Below are 22,871 nucleotides of genomic sequence, written 5' to 3'. Positions count from 1 at the left end.
TGAACACTCTTCTCTTTGGCTTCCTGGGTTCCACCCCTTCCTCCTGCTCTTCCGGCCTGCTACTCTGTGCTACGCCTGTGCTTACCTTGCTCCCTACTGATGTATAAAATGATGTAGAGTCCCTACTGGTGTATAAAAAACAAAAGCAGAAAGTGTGAGTCAGGGCAGGTTAGCTGACCAGTCTCGCCTCAACCTCTGACCCATGGTACGCACCTGAGGGCTGTGTGGGCTCCCGGTACTCCCCGCTACTGATCTGCCGAATGAGGTTTTTGTGATCGAAACCGTCAAAGGGCATCGTTCCATAGACGAGAGTGTACAGCAACACACCCAGGGCCCAGCTGTCCACCTGGAGCAGAGAGACGGGACATGCAGAAGCTCAAGAAACAGATTCCTGGGACAACTTCCAAACCACTAACATCACCCATGAGCAGCCACCCCCGACGACCCCAGGAGCTGAATTGAGCACCTGGCAGACAGGTCCCACACCTGCTGCTGCAAAACCTGACCCTGCTGTCTGGAACTGAGACCAACAGTCCCAGTCTGTCTGAGAACATTCTTATCTTGTTTGAACCCCCCTTTACTTTTGTGTGAGAGGAAGATGTGGCAGTCTGCTTCCTTGGAAACCCTTTTGGGCAGTTCTACTCTGTCCTAGAGTCACTATGAATCAGAATCGACTCAACAGCAGTGAGGTTTTTTTTTTTTCCCCCAATACTTTTCTGAAGCAGGTAGCACTTCAGTTATTTTCAACCCCATTTGATAGATGTGAATACTGAGGCACAAGGAAGCAAAATGTTTTCCCCAGAAGCCCTGCTCCAATGAGGGAGGCGAATCTGGGACTTGGGCTCTTCACTTCTAATCTTTCTATTACACCATGGAGTCAACTCCATTTTGTACCTTCTTGACATGGACCGTGGGTTGCAAATTCAAATTCTTATAAGGGCCATGCACATAGTGAATGTGAACAAAGCAAGACAGAATTCAGGGTACAACCTGGAGTGTCGGGGACAGAAACAAACGGTAGAGTTTGTTCAGTCATCTTAAGGAGGCAGCCTCTTCGTGGCTAGTTGCTGCCAAGCAATGGGAACCCCACACGAGCAGATCCTTCAGTTTTCCAAGAGAAGTCAGAAACCAGATATTTATGTAAAATCTCCTAGTTATTAAATGTTTGCTTGTTTTAAAAGAAAAATGTGGCCAAATAAAACATGCTTGCTAGCCAGATCAAGAGCCGTCAGTGTGTAACTTTGGAAACAGATCATCAATGATCAAAGAAGCAGTCATTATTGGCCAGAAATTTACCAAGTCAAGTCTCTACAATTTTGCCAATTCAATCCTATGTTCCTCCCTTACATTCTAATTTTAGAAACCCTTTCTTTCCTTGTGATGCGCAGAGTCTCTTGACAGTCTTCTCTTTATCCTCCAGCCCCGCCCCAAAACACTCTCAAACAGATAAATATTTGTAGGAAACATTTCAACACACGGAGCAGCTGCTAGGGAAGTGATGAACCACTATTTGAAAACTACCACTCCACAACTCGCCCATTTTCAAAATAGTATTTTCACATACACATATCTTGCTGTGGCCCTGAGACCTTTAGACATTAGAGAAATACATGCCTTATGAATTAGAAGATGTAATTAAAATATATTTCCTTAGTCATTACATGTTGTCAAAAGACAGATGCAAAAAGACATTCACGGAACTTTTAGGGTGTTTTTTGTTTTTGTGTATATATATATTCACATCTATCAAATGGGGTCTGTTTTGCTATAATAGGGAAAAACTAAAAGATAACCTGAATGTCCAAATATGTGGAATGATGAAATAAATTATGGTACATTCATACAATAAAATGTTATGTAGTCATTAAAAATCAAGTTTTTTGAAAATAACAATGAATTCATAAAAGTGTGTGTGTGACAAGACTCAAAATCAAAAAAAAAAGACCAGGTTTGCTGGTCTGATTGAGCCTGGTAAGACCACCTGAGACTATGGCCCCTAATTACCCTTCAGGTCTGGAACTGAACTCACTCCTGTGGCTTCCAGCCAAACAACAGACATATAGGGTGAGCATCTACATCAGGGAGATACACTCCTTGGAGTGATCAATCATGGGAGAATAGAAGGGCAGCGCATGCACAGGGAGACAGCTGGGGTGGGAGGCAGGAGTCCATCAGAGGGAAGGACACAGGGAAGAGGTAAGTACAGAGAGGAAGTGGGAAGAGAGCTGTTACACTGTGGGGAACTGCAGTCCATGTCATGAAACAAAATGTCCATGAACTACTGTCTGGAAAATGAATTGGCTCTGTAAACTTCCACCCAAATCACAATAAAAATTAAAAAATAGTCACAAAATAAAAAAAAGTGTGTGTGTGTTTGTGCATGCACATGTGTGGAATGATCTCATTTATTATTAAACACAGCAATCGACACCGAAAAAAGTCTAAAAGAAAAGTCACAGAAATGTTCAAAGCAGCCCTCTCTTACAGGGAGTGCAAGTAATTTTTGTTTTCTCCTTTAAGCTTTTCTGGCTTTTCCAAATTTTCTTGCCTGTGAATGTATTGTTTTTATAATCATATAAGCAAAGATTTTCTTTGCTTGCTTGCATTTTTAGGTATTTTAAATTTTTATTTTATTTTTGTGGAAATATATGCAACAAAGAATACACAGTTCCAACAAATTCTACTCGTTCCACTCAGTTTACATTCTTCAAGTTGTACAGCTGTTCTCGCTATCCCTTTCCAAATTATTCCACCACCATTAACATAAAGTCACCGCCCCCGACGATTTTCATCTAACCTTTCAAGGTGCTGCTGTCAGTTTGATCCCACGTAGAGTGCGCAGTGCTCAAGGCAGAGGCACTTTACTTATTAGGCTAAAGTGTTATTTGGTTCAAAGCTGACTTCCAGGAAAAGTTTTGGGTCGAGGTTGAAGGTTCAAAGATGATCTCAGGGCAACAGTCTTAGATTTTGTTTTTTAATTATTTCCTGGATCCAAGAAATTTTCTCTCTCCCTCCCTCCAACTCCCTCCTACACACACTCACACATACGTATATACACCAGACAACCTGCTCACCTCTGGCCCTCGGTAGGGCCTCCCATTGACAATTTCAGGAGATGCGTAGAGTGGGCTCCCGCAAAACGTTTGCAAGAACTTGTCCTTCTGATACAGGTTGGAAAGCCCAAAGTCAGCAATCTACAAAGAGACGTCAGATCCAAGGACGCTTGTTAGTGCTCCAGTCACTGTCTGCATTGGATCAACCCCTACCACACAGTCCACAGCACTTAAGGGGCGCCTGCTGGTCTGTGCCCTGGGTCACCATGGTCTCTCCAGTCCTCAGCCCTTATAAAGGACCATTCATCCCAGCCAGGCCAGTGCTTCCCAACTGCAGTCCTTGACACCCCACCAGGCCTGAGCTGCATACTCCATGCTCTCTTTCTTACTTAACATTACTCCTCCAATGGGCTCTCTAACTTAACTTCAATGTAAACCCACCTGAGAAATGATACCCACAAAATCATGGTCTTGATGTTTCTGATGAACATTCAAGTGTGCAACTATTAATTTAAACTTGACTGTTTGCTACCTATAATCACCTTGTATCTACGAAGTTGTGTGTATCACACTTGGGCACCACCTTTTTAGCCACTCGCACTCTGATTGGAACTGTATTTTGCCTGCCTTATGACCCTAGATAAAACAGACTCCAAGCACTAGGCTTTGAGTTATCATATTTCAGCCCAAACTCTGCTACTTGTGTGTGTGACTTTCAGTAAGTCAATTAGCTACTCCAAGCCTCAGTTTACCCATCCATGTTCCCTCTCTGGAATCCATGATCCCAGCCTTGTTCTAGCTCATATGATTATTGTGATAATACAATAAGAAAGAAAGATCAAACAAGATAAGACCATGTGTGCAAAAGTGCTTCACAACCTTCAAGTTTTTTATCAATGTTTTACCTAACTTTGCTTCTTTCTGCTGGGTTTCATATCCCTTGGACATTCTCTTCTCTTTTGGTCTCTCAGAAGTGTTTTATGTATTATCTTCCTGGCAGTACTGTTCCCTGTTTGCTACTTTATACGTAACATATACCGTCAGTGAGATGGATTCACACAGCAGAACCAACCATGGACTCAGACATACCAACGGTCCCGAAGATGGTGCAGGATCAGACAGTGTTTCGTTCTGTTATATGTAAGGCTGCCATGAGTGACAGTACACCCAATGACACTTAACAAAAACAACATATGGCTACGGAAGTATGTATGTATGCATAAGGTGTCACCAAGTGACACAAACGGTCAAGCACTTGGCGACCAACCAAAAGGTTGGCGATTTTAATCACCCAGAGGCACCTTACAAGAAAGGCTTGGAGACCTACTTCTGAAAGATCACAGCCATTGGAAACCCTGTGGAGTCGGTTCTACTCTGACACATGCAAGGTCATTATGAATTGGCATCATTTGTTGTTTTGGTTACCTCATGCTGCTCCGACAGAATTACCACAGGTGGATGGCTTGAACAAACAGTTTATTCTCTTACAGTCATGGAGGCTAGAAGTCCAAGTTCAAAGTGCCAAGCTCTAGGGGCTGGGTGAAAGCCCTTAAGCCTTAGGCTTCAGCTATGACTCTTGCTCCCAGCCCACTGGAGCTGGAGGTGTCTCTTCACTCAGGCAGCTGCTGGCTGCTGAGGCTAACAAGCCCAAGGTTGACAAATAAAATGGCATGGCACAGTCCCAATATTACCAAACAAGAAGGGAGGACACTAGTTCAAGTCCAGAAACAGTCTCAAGATCGGCAGGAAATACGGCAGGCTGTTAAATGAAGACTCGGCTACATGCAGGATCCAAGCGTGCCACAAAGCTGCAGACCATTCCCAAAGCTTCTCCTTATATACTGGAAGCAGACCACATCCCTAAGCAGTGACTCAGCTGCTTATGGCAGATTCCACCACGGAGGTGATTACCAGTCTCATTACGGGGAATAACTACATCTAGCTGCCCAGCCACTCAAAACCAGGCCCAGCCAAGTTGACACATAATCTTACCTACCATACTTGCCTGCTTGGTGGGTTTTTTGGTATCCATATATAAATGTGTGTGTGTGTGTGTGTGTGTGTATGCATCGTGTGTATGTGTATTCTCCTTCCCTACTGGACTGTGAGTAACCTGAGGCAGGTTCTGTATCTTTCTCATCTCCGTGTCATCTACTGATGAGCAACTGTTCCCAAGAAACACCTGTCACTGGAACAGGGCTTATATTTTGAAAAACTCAAAATGAACAGATAATGCCTAGTAATAATAGTAACAACATCAATAAATTTAGTTACCACTTATTGCACACTTTCTCATTATTAGGAGTTCTTCTAAGCATGTTACATCTTCTAATCCTACCACACACATACAAACACACTGCTATCGAGTCAGATCCAACTCATAATGACCCCTCCTTGGATTTTTGAGGCAGTATAAGTACGGAAGTAGATTGCAGAACCTTCCTTCTGAGGAGTGGCTGGTGGGTTTGAACCACCAGCCTTCTGATTAGCAGTCTAATGCCTTAGGAAATACCCCATTTAATAGATGAAGAAACTGAGGTCTAGGGAGATCAGGTCACTCACCTAACCACTAAGTGGCAATGTAAACCCCAGTGTCTCAGCCACCCCAAACCACCATACACACTGCCTCTGGGGAATCTGAATGCTTCACAAGCCTGAGTCAGCCTCACTAACCAAGCCACTGCAGGTTTTCGCCATCCCCAGAGCTGATTTCCATTTGAGGCTTATAAATAGGCTGGGCGACTCACATGCCTCACGAGCAGCCCAGCCGCACACCACCAGGGCTCCGATTTGAGCACAGCCCCCAGAACAAGCCTATTTTGTTAAGAGTCATCCCTGAATGCATGGAATGTCATCGGAAGCAGTTGGTGTACAACTGCCCTCCAAAATGCATTCTCAGGGCTTACATTGCACTTAATTGTCCTGAATTCCACTTTCTTATCAAGGCCTCTGACTGGCTTGCAGGAAGCTGGGTGGAAGTTTTATGACGTGTGCCCCGTCAATCAGAAGAAGAATAGATGGCTCGAGCGCTGAAACGTCCAGCCAGGTCGTCATCCTCTCTCTGGCTGCAGCAAAGGCAGAGCTGACACAGCACAGCGTGTGTCTTGGGGAAAATACATCCCCTACTGCCCAGCAGCATCTGTGGCATGCGGGGCACCACAAGAGCTTCCAAATACACGTGTGTGTGAGGCCCTGCATGCACACCCTCACACTGGGAGTTCTCACAGCAGTGTGCTCCAAGTCTGGGCATTCTTGTTTTCTTTGCAGCCATCCTGGAGAAGTGTGTTTATATTACAGCCTACTCCCATCCTCACAGACTGATGCTTATCAGCCTCACCCAGTAAAGCTGTCATTGCCATTGACACATGATTAATAGAAATCTAGATTAGTCCCTGTTCTTGGCACTTCAACAGAAAAGCAAGATTAATCAACACACACACACACACAGAGTTCTCAAACCTTGAACCCTTCAAACTGGGATTTCAGCTCTAAGATTTAATACCACTGGAGCTTATATGGACCTATTGACAATATTAGTAGGAATGACCACTGGTTACAAAAACTACTCAGTAGTGACTGGGATCTTAAAAGCTTGCAAGCAGCCATTTAGATGCAATGATGGGTGTCTCCTCATCCAAAACAAAGAAGAATGGAGAAAACCAAAGATTCATGGAAACAATTAGTCCTAGCGACTGGTATACCATGTGATCCGCAGCCTATATGACTATGAGACAAGAAGAACTAGATGGTGCCCGGCTACCTATGTCAACCACTTGTGGGGGGATCTATGTAGGAGATCCTGGATAGAGAGGGAGAATTATGTGGAACAAAACTCAAAATCATATGGGGGGGGGGACCAGGTTATTGGTCTGATAGAGTCTGGTGGAACCACTGAGACTATGGTCCCTAGCTGCCCTTCAGGTCTGGAATTGAACCCACATCTGTGGCTTCCAGCCAAACAAAAGACAGGCATAGGAGTTGAACATTTACCTCAAGTAGATACACTCCTTGGAGAGAACAATCATGTGAGAAAGAAGGGCTGCTTATGCACAGGGAGACAGCTCAGGGAGCAGGAGTGCATGGAGGATGGACACAGGGAAGAGGTAACTATTGGGAGGAAGTGGGAGGGGAGATGTTGCATTGAGTTAAACTGTAGTCAATGTCATGAGACAAAGTGTATGTGAACTGCTGTATGGAAAGTGAATTTGCTCTGTAAATTTTCACCCAAATCACAATTAAAAGAAAAAAAAAAAAACACTCAGAAGCCTCAGTTTCCCCATCTGTAAAATGAGAGTATGAACAGTAATCACCTCCATAGTGTCATGGTGAAGATTAAATGGCATCAACGTGCATAAATTGCTTAGAAGGGTAACTGGCACAGCACTGAGCTCACATAGTCTCTTCCCATCTTTACATCCAGAGCATTAACTATATTAACTTCCTGATACGTGAAATAGGGTTTACCCCAACATCAGGGACTCTCAAGGAATATAAGGCACTTTCAGTTTTGAATCTCAAATCAGAAACTCATACTGTACTTCGGCCCTTTGGATTATGTCGAAGAGAAAATCTTGGTTGGGCACTCGTGTGTCTTCATGTCTGCATTAAAGAGAGCAGGCCGTGGGCTCAGAACACGCAGCAGAAACCTGCATCAAGCTACAATCTAATGATGCTGTTTGGTTCCCATGCTATTTACTTTTGTGCTTATCTTCTATTCATGGCAAGTTTTGCATTTAACGTAATTATGTAAGGCTTCTTTTTCCAATAAATATAACTTTAAAAAGTGAATTGGGCTAAATAAAAGTATTGAGAGCACAGAGGATACCAGGAAAAGACAAAAGCCATGAAAAGAGTGACCGGAAAACTGAAATTTGGCAAAGGCTGATTCTAAACATAATCGGACAAGAATAGTTGGATCCCAGAAATGGTTTCAACCTAGAGTCCTAAGCTATGACTCCATCCATCCCCTCACTCTGTAAGGAAAGCAACTGAAGGTCAGAGAGATTAAGAGACTTTGCTGAAGCTCACAAAGAACAGAAACAACCACACAGGCATGACGGCCTTTCCAATTTGGGCAATTTCTCTGACAGAACCTTAGCTGTACATGAAGTGTGACTCTCTGGCAAGTGGGCTTTGCTTTTAAAATCGTATTTCACTACCACAATTGGTAGCTTCTGGGGAGAGGCACGTGGTTTGCATTTTCACTGCTGATGAACGACCCCCTCAGCCACGCACTGTCCCTGCACTGAGCTACTCAGCTCAGCCTTGACCCTGAAAAGGAATCTGTGTTGTCAACACTCATGTCCTTACTTTTCAGAGTTTTTGTTGTAAGCAAGCCTTCCTAGAAGTGTGTGCTGCTGGATGAAAATTGGAGTTAGAAAGCTAAATTGGGAAGTGATTGCTCATATTTCCAAAGAATTAACCACAGATCACTGTGAATAAGGAGCTGGCCTGATAAAAGGGAAGTGTCACCTTGCTGATGACTAATCACTGGAAAAGGATGCTGATGATCAGCTTGATAACAAGCAATAGTCTGCCAGGGTTTAGAGCGGCTAAGAGGTGGGGTCACAGACTGGACAGATCGAAGGCTTTGGAGTCAGGAGCATCTGAGATTAACCTCAGCTTTGCCACTCACTAGGTGGTGGTGGGACCTGGTAAGTCACTCCATTTCCTCATCTGAAGAATGGGAATAAACAACAGAGCCCATTTCAGGAGGGCTGTGGGGATCGGAGAACATGCACATAAGGCCCCTAGAATAGACCTGGTACCCAGCACACTCTATAAATTGCAACTGTTAACACTGAAGTTCCCTAAATGGCACAAACAGTTTGTGTTCAGCTGCTAACCAAAAGGTTGGTGGTTCGAACCCACCCAGGAGCACCAGGGAAGGAAGGCCTGGCCATCTGCTTCCATAAAGACTACAGCCAAGGAAGCCCTATGGAGCAGTCCTACTCTGTAACACACACGGTCACCATGATTCAGAATCGACTCTATGCCACAAGACAACAAAGATAACACCAATGATCTGGGTCAACTCACAACTCTGCTAATTAAGACAAACTTAGGGCTAAGAAGACTTTGAGTCACTGAGCCAAGAGCAACTAGAACCATTCTTCTCCAAAATAAGCTTCTCGAGGCCGTACCATATGGTGAAAAAGGTCAGGGCTGTAGGGTTGAGTACTGTGTTCAAGTCCCGACCTCACCTCTTACAGGCATCAAACCTTAGGCATGTTATTATCTCTCCCTGTTCCACTGTGGTTCATGGGCCAGCAGCCCCAACAGCACCTGTTAGAAATAGGACCTCCGACCCCACACAGACCTACTGAATCAGAACCTATATTTTAACCAGATCCTCAAGGGGATTCTCTTGCCCATGAGCCCCTCTGTGCCTCAGTTTCTGCATCTACAAAATGGGGATGATAATAATGCAACCAAACTCAAGGGACTGTATGAAATCAGATGAATTGATACATGGAACGTGCTGAAAAACACATCTAGCACACAGTAGGCCTCCTATAACGATTAGCTATTCTGACTGTAGGAGTCACTGGGTGGTAGATGGGTAATGTGCCTGACTGCCATCCGAAATGTTGGAAGTTTTGAGTTTCCCCAGAGGTGCCTCCCAAGAAAGGCCTGGTGATCTACATCCAAAAAATCAGCCACTGAAAACCCTACAGAGCACAGTTCTCTCTGACACACATGGGGTCTCCATGAGTCAGAACCAACTGGATGACAGCTGGCTGACTACTCCTGGAACCCCTATGACTCAACTTCCTCCACTGGAAAATGGAATTGCACTAACCACATTGGTTCTGTGAAAACTAAAGTCAGATTAAATGAGATAATAATAATAGTAACAACAACAACAACAACATGGCAGCATGGCTACATCCTTATTAAATAACTTATTACATCCTCAGAACAACCCTAGAAGGTGGGTACCATCACTATCCCCATTTTAGAGATGAGGAAACCGAGGCACAAAGAGGTGAAATGGCTTCCCTGGGACGTCGGCAAAGAGCTTCCTGGGCTGGATAACTCTACACAAAGGTGAGCTACTGCTCTCGTGGTGAGGAGGAAACGGGCTTTCTACACGATGCCTCGTGAAGACAGCCATTCTGTCAAAGAAGACATACTCCATAGCTCCTTTCCAACCTTGGAGTTAATTGCTGCAGCTCTCCCCTGACAGCCTCGCTACTGAGTCGTCAGGAAATGAAGGTAGGGAGTGGAACAATGAGCAGAAGCGAGACGGGTCGGCTTTCATCTTCAGAGGATCTAAGCTCACCGTCTCCACCTCCGTGGAAGGACTTGAAGCCACCAACCAGAGCAATCTGGGGAAGCTCCTATAGAGGAGGCCGCCACCCCCAGGGATGGAAATGAGAAGCCGACCCAGCTCACACATGCTCTCTGCTGTCCCTATATGCTGCTCGGCCACCGTGACTCAGCCAGCCCGGCCACACGCACCACCACCAGCATTTGCAGAGTTCCTGCTGGGGCTGAATCAAGGACTTAAACAGTGCCCTCATGTGCTGTTCTCTTGGATTTAGGGCAAATTGGGGTGTTAGTAGTAGCAGGTGGGAGTCCCTGGGGGGTGTAAGTGGTTAACATGCTCAGCTGCCAACCAAAAGGTTGAGGGTTCGAGTCCACTCAGAGGTACCGTGGAAGAAAGTCCTGCTGATCCCCTTCTGAAAAATCAGCCAAGCACAGTCCTACTCTACATGGCATCTGCCATAAGTGCAAGTCAATCTGGATCACGTGAGGTGAAGCTGACTCAAAAGCAAATGGAGTCAGTGTTGTTATTGTTATTTGCCTTCAAGTCAGACCCGACTCACAGAGATCCCTCCTTGGGTTTCCGAAGCGTTATCACTACAGAAGTAGATTGCCCAACCTTCCTTCCGAGGAGTGGCTGGTGGGTTTGAACCGCCAGCCTTCTGGTTAGCAGTCAAGTGCCTGAGGCACTACCCTACCAGAGCTCCTAATGGAGTCAGTACAAGGTAGAATTTACCAGGTGCTAGCCACTCCACGGAAGGAAGGTTGGGCAATCCTACTTCCGTAGTGATACTGCCTCAGAAACCTAAGGAGGGGTCACTATGAGTCGGGGACGACTCAACAGCACATAACAACAACAACAACAGGATCCTTTCAGCCAAACAGCTATGGGTTAGTACCCAGCACCATCACTTATTAGCAGCAAGAGCCTCCTCATCTGTAAAATGGGGAACAGACCTATCCCTGTGGAGACATGTTGAGGATAAAATGAAATAAGGCGTGTGGAAGGTCTGGCAGGGGCTCAATAAACGCTACCTTCCTTTTCCAGCTGCCAGGCCTCTTCCTGTCATTGCTGCTCCTTCCATTTGAAGGGTCACCATCACAGTACTTCTGTTGAAACCCTATCCACTCTTCAAAACCCAGCTCAACCAGCACCTCCTCCATGAAGTCCTTCTGGTCCAGACAGACCCACCATCTCCTCCTCGGCACTTCCACAGCATATCACACATGGTGTCACAATGCATATGACAGGCCACCTGGCCCAGGCAAGGGATGGGGATCAGAGAAGCCTTCCTAGAAGAGACAATTCAAGTTGAGACCCAAAGAAGAGGCAGAGGGAGGGAGAGGAGCGGAAAAAGTGTTCTTGACCATATGGGCCAAGACCAAAAAGCCAGAGAGCTTGGTGGGTTTGAGGAGTCAAAATGCCATGCAAAGGGCCCTCTCTGACCACTGGTCTAAGATAGCACCCATCTTTCTCCATCTCCACCCTGCATGCATCTTCCTCACTACCAGAAAATTACCTTATGGATTGCTTTGTTTGGAAGCCCTGTTGTGCACAGTTAACCCACTTGGCTACTAACTGAAAGCTTGCAGGGTTAAGCCTACCCAGAGGTGCCCCAAAGCAAGGCCTGGCAATCTGCCATCAAAAAACCAGCCACTAAAAACCCTAGAGCACAGGTCTACTGACACACACAGGGTCACCATGAGTCAGAATCCACACCGGGTTTGGTTTTATTTGTTTAATGCTTATCTCCCAAATTGAAATTCTAAATCCACGAGGGCAGCGACTTGGTCTTCCTTATCATCTCTGTCCTTCTCTGTGGCTCACTGTTACTGCTTGTTCAACAACTGCTAGATCCCGGGCTCCAAGAGAACAGGGACCTGGCCATCAGCTTGACTTTTTCTTTTTTAAAAGTTTTTTATTGCACTTTGGGTGAACGTTTACAGAGTGCATTAGTTTGACATTAAACCATTTAGGCACATTTTGTTTTGTGACATTGGTTGCAATCCACTCAATGTAACACTACTCTTCCCACTTGTGCCCTGGTTTCCCCACTTCCGTTTGTCCTTCTTTCCTGTCCATTTCTGACTTCTGAGCCTTGTTTTTTTGGCAAATGATGCCCTTTTGGTCTCATATGGTTAACTGTACTGAAGAGCACGTTCCTCCCAGGTGTTATCTTTCATTTTAAGGTCTATCGTTTGGTGTTATTATTATTCACTTTATAGACCTGTTTGTTTGGCTGAAAGTTGATCCCCAGGGGGCGGGTTCAGTTCCAGGCTTAAAGGATGTCTAAGGGTCATAGTCTCAAGGGTTCTACCAGTCTCTATCAAAGCAGTAAGTCTGTTCTTTTTTATGATTTGGAATTCTGTTCTACATGTTTTTTCCCCTGTCTAGGACCTTCTACTGTGATCCTGATCAGAATGGCCAGTCGTGGTAGCTGGGCACCATCTAGTTCTTCTGGTCTCAGGTAGTGAAGGCCATGGTTTATGTGGTCCATTAGCTCTTTGAACTAATTGTTTCCTTGAGTCTTTGATTTTCTTCACTCTTCTTTACTTAGATGGGGAGAGACCAGTAGTTGCATCTTAGATGGCCACTTGTATACTTTTAAAACTCCAATCATTACTCACCAAAGTAGGACACAGAACATTGTCTTTGTAGGTTATGTGATGGCAATTGACCTAGATGCCCCCAAACCCAGTGACTCACTCATTCCCTCAAGGTGTTTGGTTATGCCTAAGAAGTTTTCAGAATGTTGCCCCCTTGGAGATATTTGCAGCATATACAAATATGTATGTAGAAATATCCTCTGCCAAACCAATATACACTCGTGAGTATACTCGCATTCACCTTCCCACATGTGTTCACTTTGCTTGTCTCCCTGTGTATCCACTCTTGGAGAATGTCTGTTGTTACTATTACTGCAGGATCACGTATGCAGTAGTATGTACCTTTGTTGTCTTTCACTCCCGGTGTCCTCCCTTGCCCTGGTCTCAAGGGTATATCACTAACTAGAGAGAGCACACGTATGAACTTGGGTGAAAGGGAAGGCAACACACATCTGGTTCACAGTGCACAGCACAGTGCCAGTCACACAGAGAGTAAATATTGGTGATGAAACAAATATTACCATAGGAGGGATATTTAGTTGCTGAATGAATAAATGAAAGAATGAATGAATGCAGGCAGGCATGAACATATACATATATATGCATGTGTATGTATATCCACATATCTACATACACACACACACACACACACACATATCTGTATATTCTGACTCATAGCAACCCCTCCTTGGGTTTCCGAGGTGGTATCTCTACGGAAATAGAGAGCCCAGTCTTCCTTCTGAGTTTTTTAAACACATACACACATGTATATGTATATTTATCTAGATGACTATATAAGGAGCCCTGATGGTGCAGTAGTTAAGCGCTCAGCTAGCTGTTAGAACCCATTCCGCAGTTCTGCAGGAGAAAGACCTGGAGATCTGCTTCCATAAAATCACAGCCAAGAAAACCCTGTGTTGTTGCTGTTGTTATGTGCCGTTGAGTTGGATCCGACTCATAGCAACCCCTCCTTGGGTTTCCGAGGCAGTATCACTACGGAAGTAGATAGCCCAACCTTCTTTCTGAGGGGTGGTTGGTGGGTTTGAACCGCCAGCCTTCTGGTGAGCAGTCAAGTGCCTTAGGCACTATGCTACCAGAGCTCCAGAATACAACCTTTGTTGAGGCAGTTCTACTCATGAGGTTGGTATGAGTCGGAATTAACTCGACAGCACACAACAACAACATATGAATACACATGTATGAACAAACAAAGGAATGAAAGCTGAATCCTCACATTCATGTGATCAAAGCCCTGAGGCTCGTGACACTGAGTGGCCCCACTGGTCTTGTTAAGCTCCGGATGTCTCTACCTCTCCTCGGCCCTGGCCATTCAAAGCTTCTTCGCTGCTTCTTCGCAACAGCAGCTGTTGCTATTGTCACCGGGGGCAACAGACGCCCCTCTCCCCTGAGTTCTGGGAACTCACCAATTTCCCAGCCTTCTTTGAGGAGGTCAGCTGACCCTGGTGCCTGGACCTCTTCTGACTGGGAGGCATTTTTACAGGAGCCTTCTATGGGAATTACCAGCATTCCATTCTCCCAGAGAGTGGGATGTGAATCTGGCCCGTTTTTATTAATTGCAAATTAATGCTGTGCCGGGTGTCTATTTTAGTAGATGTGCTTCCACCGAGCTCAGAATGCAGCCCAAAGAGGTACATTGCTCTCATTCTTCCTGCCGCCGACGACTGTGTGAATATTTTTAGAAGCCACACCCTCTCACAGGGGCCAGATAAATTATCCCCAATGCCAGATGTGCTCTCTGCAAAGAAACATCAGGCAGCAAAGGGAAAAGGAACAAGCTACATGTCTCACGTCAAAACTGCAGTGACACGTGACAAGTTTCAACTGGAAACCTCTTTATAGGCTTCCCGGGCAAAAGCCATCCATGCTTTAAAGGTGGAAGGGGCATCCATATTTAGAGACACAGCGGGGACTTTGGAACAGGAGCTCAATGCCTATTTGCCATTGGTTGGAAAGAGGCCATCAGTGTCAATGGCTCCCCTAGGCCAGATGCCGATGGCACAGGCTCTCTTGAACATGGAGGCCAGCTTGTGACCATGTGTCTGCCTGCTTCTGTCAGCAAGTGCCCTTTCTAAATACGTCCCAGCAAAATGCTGAGTCAGGAAGAGCTGAGAACATACAGCCGGAAGACAAATCGACAGCAGCTGAAACATATTTGAAAAAACCTCGGAAGTGGGTGTGAGATGATGAAAAGAGAAGTCGCCTGGAAGTCAAAAATGTGAGTTCTAATCCTGGCTCTTCATTCCTTCACTCCAAAAACAAACATCTCTTCAGTGCCTACCACGTACACGTACCATGCTACACACTAGGAAACAAAGGCACAATGACACACTCTGTTACTGATTCGCCGTGTGATCTTGGGCATATCACACAGACTCTCTGGGCCCTAATCATTAAAAGGAGGGGTTGGAAAATGACCCTCCAGGTTCTTTCAAGCTCTAAGATAAAATTCTTTCTCAGATCCAAGTAGCATTCCTTCAACAAATAGAAGGAAGGATATAAGGGTTTTGAGAAGGGGAGAGGTCCCAGGGTGATGCAAATGGTTAAGGTGCTTGGCTGTTAACCGAAAAGATGAGGTTCGAGTCCATCCAGGGGCACCTTAGCAGAAAGGCCTGGTGATCTACTCCTGAAAAATCAACATTTAAAACCCTGTGGGGCACAGTTCTATTCTGACACACATGGGGTCACTATGAGTTGGGATAGACTCTACAGCAACTGGTTGAGGATGGAAAGGATTTGGTATCTGTTTGCAGCTTGGGTAGGGGGGTGTATGTGTGTTTCACCTTAGGAGATGCCAGCAGTAGAAATTGATAAGGAAAAGCTACATAAAAATATATTACTCACACTTTAAAATTTTTTAATGGTCTATGTGTGAGCTATTTCCCCACATAATGGATAGGGATCCTGGGTTGAAGGACTTGGCCCCATTGCTTATACAGATGAGCTCTGCTTCTAGGCTCCTGCCCTATTGTTCCCTGCACAATTGCCTTCAGAATTCTAAGCATTCTTCTCCTCCATCGGGAATTCTATGACTCTGCAGAAAGCTATGTGCCTTATCACTTCTGGGACTACATCATGGGACCAGGAGGTCACACTGTACCACAGAGCCCAATCCCCAGGCGAAAGGCTCACATTCCAGGCCTTGTAAAGACTACACTTAGTGTTTAGAGCTCTGGAGGCAGGTGGCAGGAAGAATCTGGAGACAAAGTCGCAGGGTCAATGATACAAACCCTTAGAATGTGGCCCTCCAAGCAGAACCCATTTCTCTAGCCCCAGTCTGTACACCAACCCCTAGGGCCCAGGTACCTTCAAGCAGCTGACATTCTGTTTAATTCCTTCTGTCCGATGGACAGTCATTAAAGGAGATTGCTCGCACAGTGGTTAAATGCTAAGGGCTTCATGTATAATATTGTCTAAAATCCTCATGGTGGTCACTGACTCCCCAGGACTGGGCACAGGGCATGGCACATAGTAACTTGTAAGGAAATACTCATCCAAAGAATGAACAAATACACAGCAGTCCCCAGCACAGGAACTGGCATCCCTACTTGACAGAAGAAGAAACTGAGGCTTCCATAGGGCAAGTAATCCACCTGTAATCCTGCAGGTGGTAAGGGCCTGTGTTGCAATTCAAACCAAGGGTATTGAACCCCAAAGCCACTGCTTTTAACTTTGAACCGTATGCATGGTAGTCAGCAGTGCACAGAAGTCCCTGGGTGGTGCAAACATTTAACATGGTCAGCTGCTAACCCAAAGTCTGGATGTTCAAGTCCACTGGAGGTGCTTTGGAAGGGCTAGCAATCTAGTTCCAAAACTTTAACCACTAAAAACCCTATAGAGCACAGTTTACTCCGATATACAAGAGATCACCAGGAGTTGGAACTGACTTGATGGCAACTGGTTTTTCATCAGTGCAAAAAGCTAAACAGAGTGTTTTGTTCTGGCCTCAAAACAAGCCTGTGGGTATTACTGTTACCCCATTTAACAGATGAGGAAATGGCTTCCAATGTCAAGCAACTAAGCAAGTCACACAAACCCCAAAATATTCTGACTCTACAGCCAGTGCTCCTTTTAAAATAGCCCAGTCATTTTGCCAAAAATTGAGAGACCCTGTACTGGCCATTCCACAAGAAGAGGTCACTGAGACATGGCTTCCAGGGGTCTCTCCAAAGGATGATGGTAACTAATAGTTGCAAAGAGAATCTAAACACCAAAGCAACCCCATCCCTGCAGCAAGGAAACAGTCTCCTCATGATGCATCCCTCAAGTGATAGCAACAACAGATGAGAAGGATGCAAGGTCATTCCCATGCTTAGACTGGGGACCAAGGATGAGCTACAAACATCACCAGAGGCCAAATGGAGGGCTCCCCCTGGTGCCGGGAGTACTAAGGCCATTTCATAATGAAACCCAAGCAGTGAGTTCTGTTTATTTTGAAACTGCATTTGCTTACTTTGCAGACCTGATCAAAAGGACATTCAGGGTACTCTGTGGGAGGCACTTGAACCCTATCGGCCAGGAAAGCTTTCCACAGCTCCAGCAGCAGCCAGCAATAACACTCCCCATGAAAGTAAACGCTCTGCTGCTTCCCAACGGCAAATGCTATCATCTGTTCAGGGAGCTTCCCAGTTCCGAGGACGGTTACCGGGTTGGGGGGTTGGAAGACAGAAGCAAGAGACAAGAGGAGGGGAGGGGAGAGAAACGTAGCCAGAGAAAGAGTTCCAACTCTAAAGTAATGTGGGGTCCTGCTAGCAAACCAAGTACAGTCATTTGAACTTGGCTTATGAGTCACAGACATTGGTTTAAATCCCAACTCCACTACTTACCACTGTGCTACCTCGGACAAGTTACTTAACTTCTCTGTGCCTCACCTTCTCTATCTTTGAAATGATACTAATATTGTTATTGTTGTTAGCTGCCATGGAGTTGACTCTGACTCATAGCAACCTGCTGTATAACAGAACACACCGTTGCCCAGTTCGGTACCATCTTCACGGTCATCAGTATGTGTGAGCCGACCACTGTGGCTATTCTGTTAATCCATTTCATTGAGGGTCCCTTGTTCTCACCGGCCTTCCACTTTACCAAACACGGTATCCTTTCCTTGCAATTGGTCCTTCCTGACAAGGCGTCCAAAGTAAGCAACAAAATCACAGTATCTATCACAAATGACTGTTGTTAAAACTGGATGTAAATGACATCAGGCAAATTATAGAGACTTGAAATTTATGCTAGTTGTTATGGGTATTTTTATGGTGCTGATCCTAGACTGTGAGCTTCCCGAGGGCAGGGACTGTATGTATCTTAGGCATCTCTTTCATGATCAATATGAAGATCAGTGTCTGGGATGTAGTCGGAGATTGGTAAATGCTTGCTGAATGTAATTGATGAAACTGAACTGAGGGGCTCGAGCCAAGCAACTCTCCCCGTCCGCCTGACAGGGAAGGAAGTGGCTGCCTTATTTCCAGGCTGTAGCTGGGAGCAGGTTAAGCCCCCACCCGGCTGCTATACCCAGGTCTTGCATATCAATCAACGAGGCACGAGCTTTACCTTAATATTACAGTTGTCATCGAGCAATATATTTTCCAGCTTCAAGTCCCGGTGGACCACACCATTCTGCAATGAGAAGACAGGGTGGGAATTACATGGGAGCGGCTGGGAATGAAGACAGTGAGAGAGAGAGGAGGGAGGAGGGTGAGCAAAGGGAAGCATCTGACAGATTCAAGAAACGCGCCAGCCCGGTGGTCCGCGCCACCATCCTTCAGGGCCGCTCTCGCTGTCACGATGCTCCCGCCAGCGACCAGACCAGCGACAGGAGAGCATTAGTCACTTGCTGTGTGGTTAAGGGAAAAAATGACTGGAATCCATTTCCCCCAGAGCCTGTAAACCAGCAGGGGGATTCTTTGTCGGAATGTAATTCCACTGTGTGAAAAGCAATATAGACCCAGGCAGCAGCAGCAAACAATGTCTGTCTGTGATGTGAGTCCCAAAGAAGCAGCAGATTCCTCTGCTGGGGCCTCAGAATGGGGGGCATACAGGCACTGTCTGTCTGTCTGTTTGCCTCCCCAGCACTGGAAAGGGGACTGGCCCCATCTACTCTGACCCATGAAACCGACTCAGATGTGTCCTAAGGACAACAACAGGAACACTCCAGGGGGCATTTCCTCTGTTGTTGTTGTTAGGCCCGGCTCCCGGCGACCCCAGACACAACAGAAGCAGATCACTGTGCTCCAGAGGCTCTGCACTGGCTGATTTTCAGAAGCAGACTGCCAGGCCTTTCCTCCTGGTCGGTCTCAGTCTAGAAGCTCTGCGGAAACCTGTTCAGTGTCATAGCAACACACAAGCCTCCGCTGACAAACACCTGGTGACTGTGTGTAACGTGCACTGGCCAGGAATTGAACCCCGGGCTCTCCGTGGAAGGTAAGAATTCTACCAATGAACCACGAATATACCCACAGGCATTTCCTAAGCAGCCAGGAAGGATTCTGATAGTCCTTCTCTGCTCAGCAGACACAGTGCTGGGTGCAGAGCAGAAGACAGGAGCAGCCTGATGATATCACAGCCACTGGCCTGACCAAGCAGGTCACTGCCACACGTGTGACCTTCCTATTCAGGCAAAGCTGTAGGCTGAACTGCAATGACAGGCAGGCAAACAGCTGAAAGGGGAAAGGAGCCATCAGGCTGCTGGTCTACATGGCAGCAACAAGTGGCATGCTTAATTTGTTAAAAACCCAATTATCTTTTTTGGAGGTGAGCGGGCATGGGAATAAAGGTGGGACTGAAAGAACCAACTTCTTTTGGACAGAACAGATAAATAGCAGGGAGAAGGTTTTGAACATTATCGAGCTGCAAGATATTTGCAACTGGCGCTGCTCTTTTGAGCCAACCAACTGGCTGGAACTTCTTCGTCTTTCATTCAAGATTTTTTCAGTACAGAGTCTGCATGTTTATAGTTGGCTCTTTATTGTTTATTTTCCTTTCAGTTTGACAATTCCTAATATCTCTGAAAGCACTGATTGGACAGGGATGTATTTCTCCCCCTCTTTTTCCAAGCCAGGCCTTCAAGGATGTATTTTGAATTCAGAAATGCACAAATCAAGCCTCCAGGAGGAAAGATCTGGAACAAAAGGGACCTGATTCTGTTTAGTTTGAAATACCAGGAGCAGTCTGACCTCCATTGTTGCATTCCTGGTTTTTTACAATAAAATGAAATGAGTCTTATAAAGCCCTTTTCATGGAGAATCCAAATGTTCACATACCTCAAATAATGAGAACACGGTCTGTAAGGTTTTACAATGACATCTGATGATAAAATAAATATTGTATGATCTGAACCATCAGTGCCTTCCGAGTCATCATAGAGAGGTCAAACCACGTTCACATGGGGAAAGGTTTGAATAATGCATCATCTTCCAATTACTTGCGATCATGTCAGAACCACAGAGTTAAGCAGGATACTTAACTAACCAGAAAGTCCCATGTTGGCAATCACTTGAAAAAAGAAGTTGACTTTATTTTGACACCATGTTTGGTTTCAAGACACTTTACTGATCTCAAAGTGAATAATTGTTCCAACCAACTCTAATAGTTCTGGGGGAAAAGTCTGAATGGGATGAAAACATAGAGCTGAAATGATTAATAACAATGGCTCAACTATGGTTTGGAATTATCTGTATATTTCCTTCTCCAGTACTGAAGGTAGCTACATTGTGGCTGTATTATGAACACATACCCTGAGGTGTATTGCAATAAAATGTATGTGTATGTAGGCAACCTGTGTGTGCGTACCTAGGAAGAAAAGGTACCAAGAGTCTACCAAGTTCCAGATCCTGTGAACCAAGAACTCTGCTTCTGAAATCTCTCTTAAGTAAATGATTCAAATGAGAGGGAAAAATATTATATATTGAAGTGTTGACTGCTTTGATCATAACTAGAAATTAGAACCTGCCTCATATTCAACAATCACAACACACCAACACACTAACATAATCTTTACAGAGAATTGTTAGCAAGAGAGGAAAATGTTTAGTTCCAATATTAAGTGAAAAAAGCAAGACACAACTTTGTAAAAATAAATGCAAGCTAACTGTGGCTCTCTGGATGGTATCCTGGAATGGAAAAAAGTTCACTAATGGGAACACTGGTGAAATCTGAATAAATTCTGGAATTTTGTTGATAGTCATGTACCAATGTTGGTGTCTTAGCTTCAAAATGGACCACAGTAAATCTAAGATGTTAACACCGGGGGTGACTCAGTGAGGGGTGTTATGGGAACTCTCTGTACTATCTTTGATACTTTTCTGTTAATTTAAAATTATTTAAAACTCTTCAAAATTAAATGTTTACATAGAAAATAAATGTGGGAAAGAAGAAAAGAAGGAAGATTAAAAGGAAGCAAACAAAAATGTCAGTAGTGGGTTATCCCTGGATTCTAGAAATATGGGTAACAGTGGTTTTCTTCTTCCTAGTTTATAAACTCTCCATAAATACAATGACAGCGAGCACCTTTATAACATGTAAAGAACCATGCTGGCATCAAAGGCTCTGGCAGCCACAGCTGCTGGCCGGCTCAGCCTGGCCGTACCTTGTGACAATAGTGCACGGCAGAGGCGATCTGTCGGAAGAAGTGCCGGGTCTCCCTCTCGCTGAGGCGTCGCCTCTCACTGATGTAGTCATACAGCTCCCCTTTGCTTGCATACTCCATGATGATCACAATCTTGTCTTTGTTTTCAAACACTGTGGGGAAAACAGCAACAAGCACACACCCAGTTTATCCACAAGCTCACTGATGATCATGGGGAGTGTGAGAGAGGACGGAGATGTCACTGAACAGGATGTAAACAGCCACCCACAGGACACACATCAGGCCATTCAGCATCATGAGGCACTTGAACAAGCACTCCAGTCAGGAGGGCAATGGCATCAGTGTTATCGTTATGGGTACACCTTTGTGATGGGAAGGGAAATGTGGCTTCCTTGTCCAAGACCCCAGTCTCGTTACCAGGGTCATTTCTCAAAACCCCCTCAACCAGAATAGCTCTCCTACAGACAGGATAACTAATGACAAACACAACTTCCATGTTCCCTGGGTGGCCCAAATGGCTCAACTGCTGCAGAAAGGTTGGCAGTTCAAGCTCACCCAGAGGTACCTCGGTCTATTGGATTCTGAAAAGCCCCAGCCTCAAAAACCCTATGCAGCAGTTCCACTCTGTACACTTGCATTCGTCATGAATCAGAACTGACTTGACACCAACAAAAACAGTAACACACTCCAGTAGATCTAGATACTTCTAGTCTGTGGGCCACACTTTGAGCTGCAAGGATTTAGAAACACACACACACACACAAACACACACACAGTATCATTTATGAACCATTTGATGCGGGCCAGTTACCTAGATCTGACAAACCTATTTCAACCCCGTTAATGAATGGCTGATCTTGTCACTTCTTTGCTCAAAACCTCTGAGCTTCCCTCTCTCTCAAAATAAAACCCAACATTCCTATTATGGCCCAAAAGGTCCTACATGATCCTATGGATGCTCCTTACTCACTCACCGCCGTTGGGTTGGATCTGACTCATAGCGACCCCTCCTTAGGTTTCCGAGGCAGCAGCACTACGGAAGTGGATTGCCCAACCTTCCTTCCAAGGAGTGGCTGGTGGGTTTGAACCGCCAGCCTTCTGGTTAGTGGTCAAATGCCTTAGGCACTACACCACCAGAGCTACCAGATACTCCCTATTACATGTATCCCATGTATTTATTTTGTGTCCCCTCACTAGAATGTAAATGAGGGCAGTGACTCGATCTATTTCATTCACTGCTGGATCCCAGGATCCAGAACAGTACTTGGCATATAGTAGCGGCACAGTTAATACATATTAAATGGGTAAATTCAAAATATACTAAATTTCTTAACTGAATC

The 22,871-nt window shown here is 45.3% G+C and overlaps 1 protein-coding gene across 1 annotated transcript in view; it reads right to left on the bottom strand.

The window, feature by feature from the left end:
• Positions 1–22,871, bottom strand: part of NUAK1 (NUAK family kinase 1) — a 63,280-nt gene that overhangs the window by 8,125 nt on the left and 32,284 nt on the right. The window contains exons 3-6 of the mRNA XM_007948254.1: positions 21,532–21,683; positions 18,498–18,563; positions 3,075–3,194; positions 214–346 (exon numbers count right to left, since the gene is read on the bottom strand). Of these exons, the coding sequence (XP_007946445.1) occupies positions 214–346; positions 3,075–3,194; positions 18,498–18,563; positions 21,532–21,683 (471 nt within the window). The remainder of the gene's footprint in view (positions 1–213; positions 347–3,074; positions 3,195–18,497; positions 18,564–21,531; positions 21,684–22,871) is intronic.

This window comes from Orycteropus afer, unplaced genomic scaffold (assembly GCF_000298275.1).
Source record: "Orycteropus afer afer isolate SDZICR_OR568_19922 unplaced genomic scaffold, OryAfe1.0 scaffold00209, whole genome shotgun sequence".
Classification (NCBI taxonomy): domain Eukaryota; kingdom Metazoa; phylum Chordata; class Mammalia; order Tubulidentata; family Orycteropodidae; genus Orycteropus; species Orycteropus afer.
The sequence above is the reverse complement of the archived record's forward strand: the minus strand, read 5'-3'. Positions and strand labels throughout refer to the sequence as shown.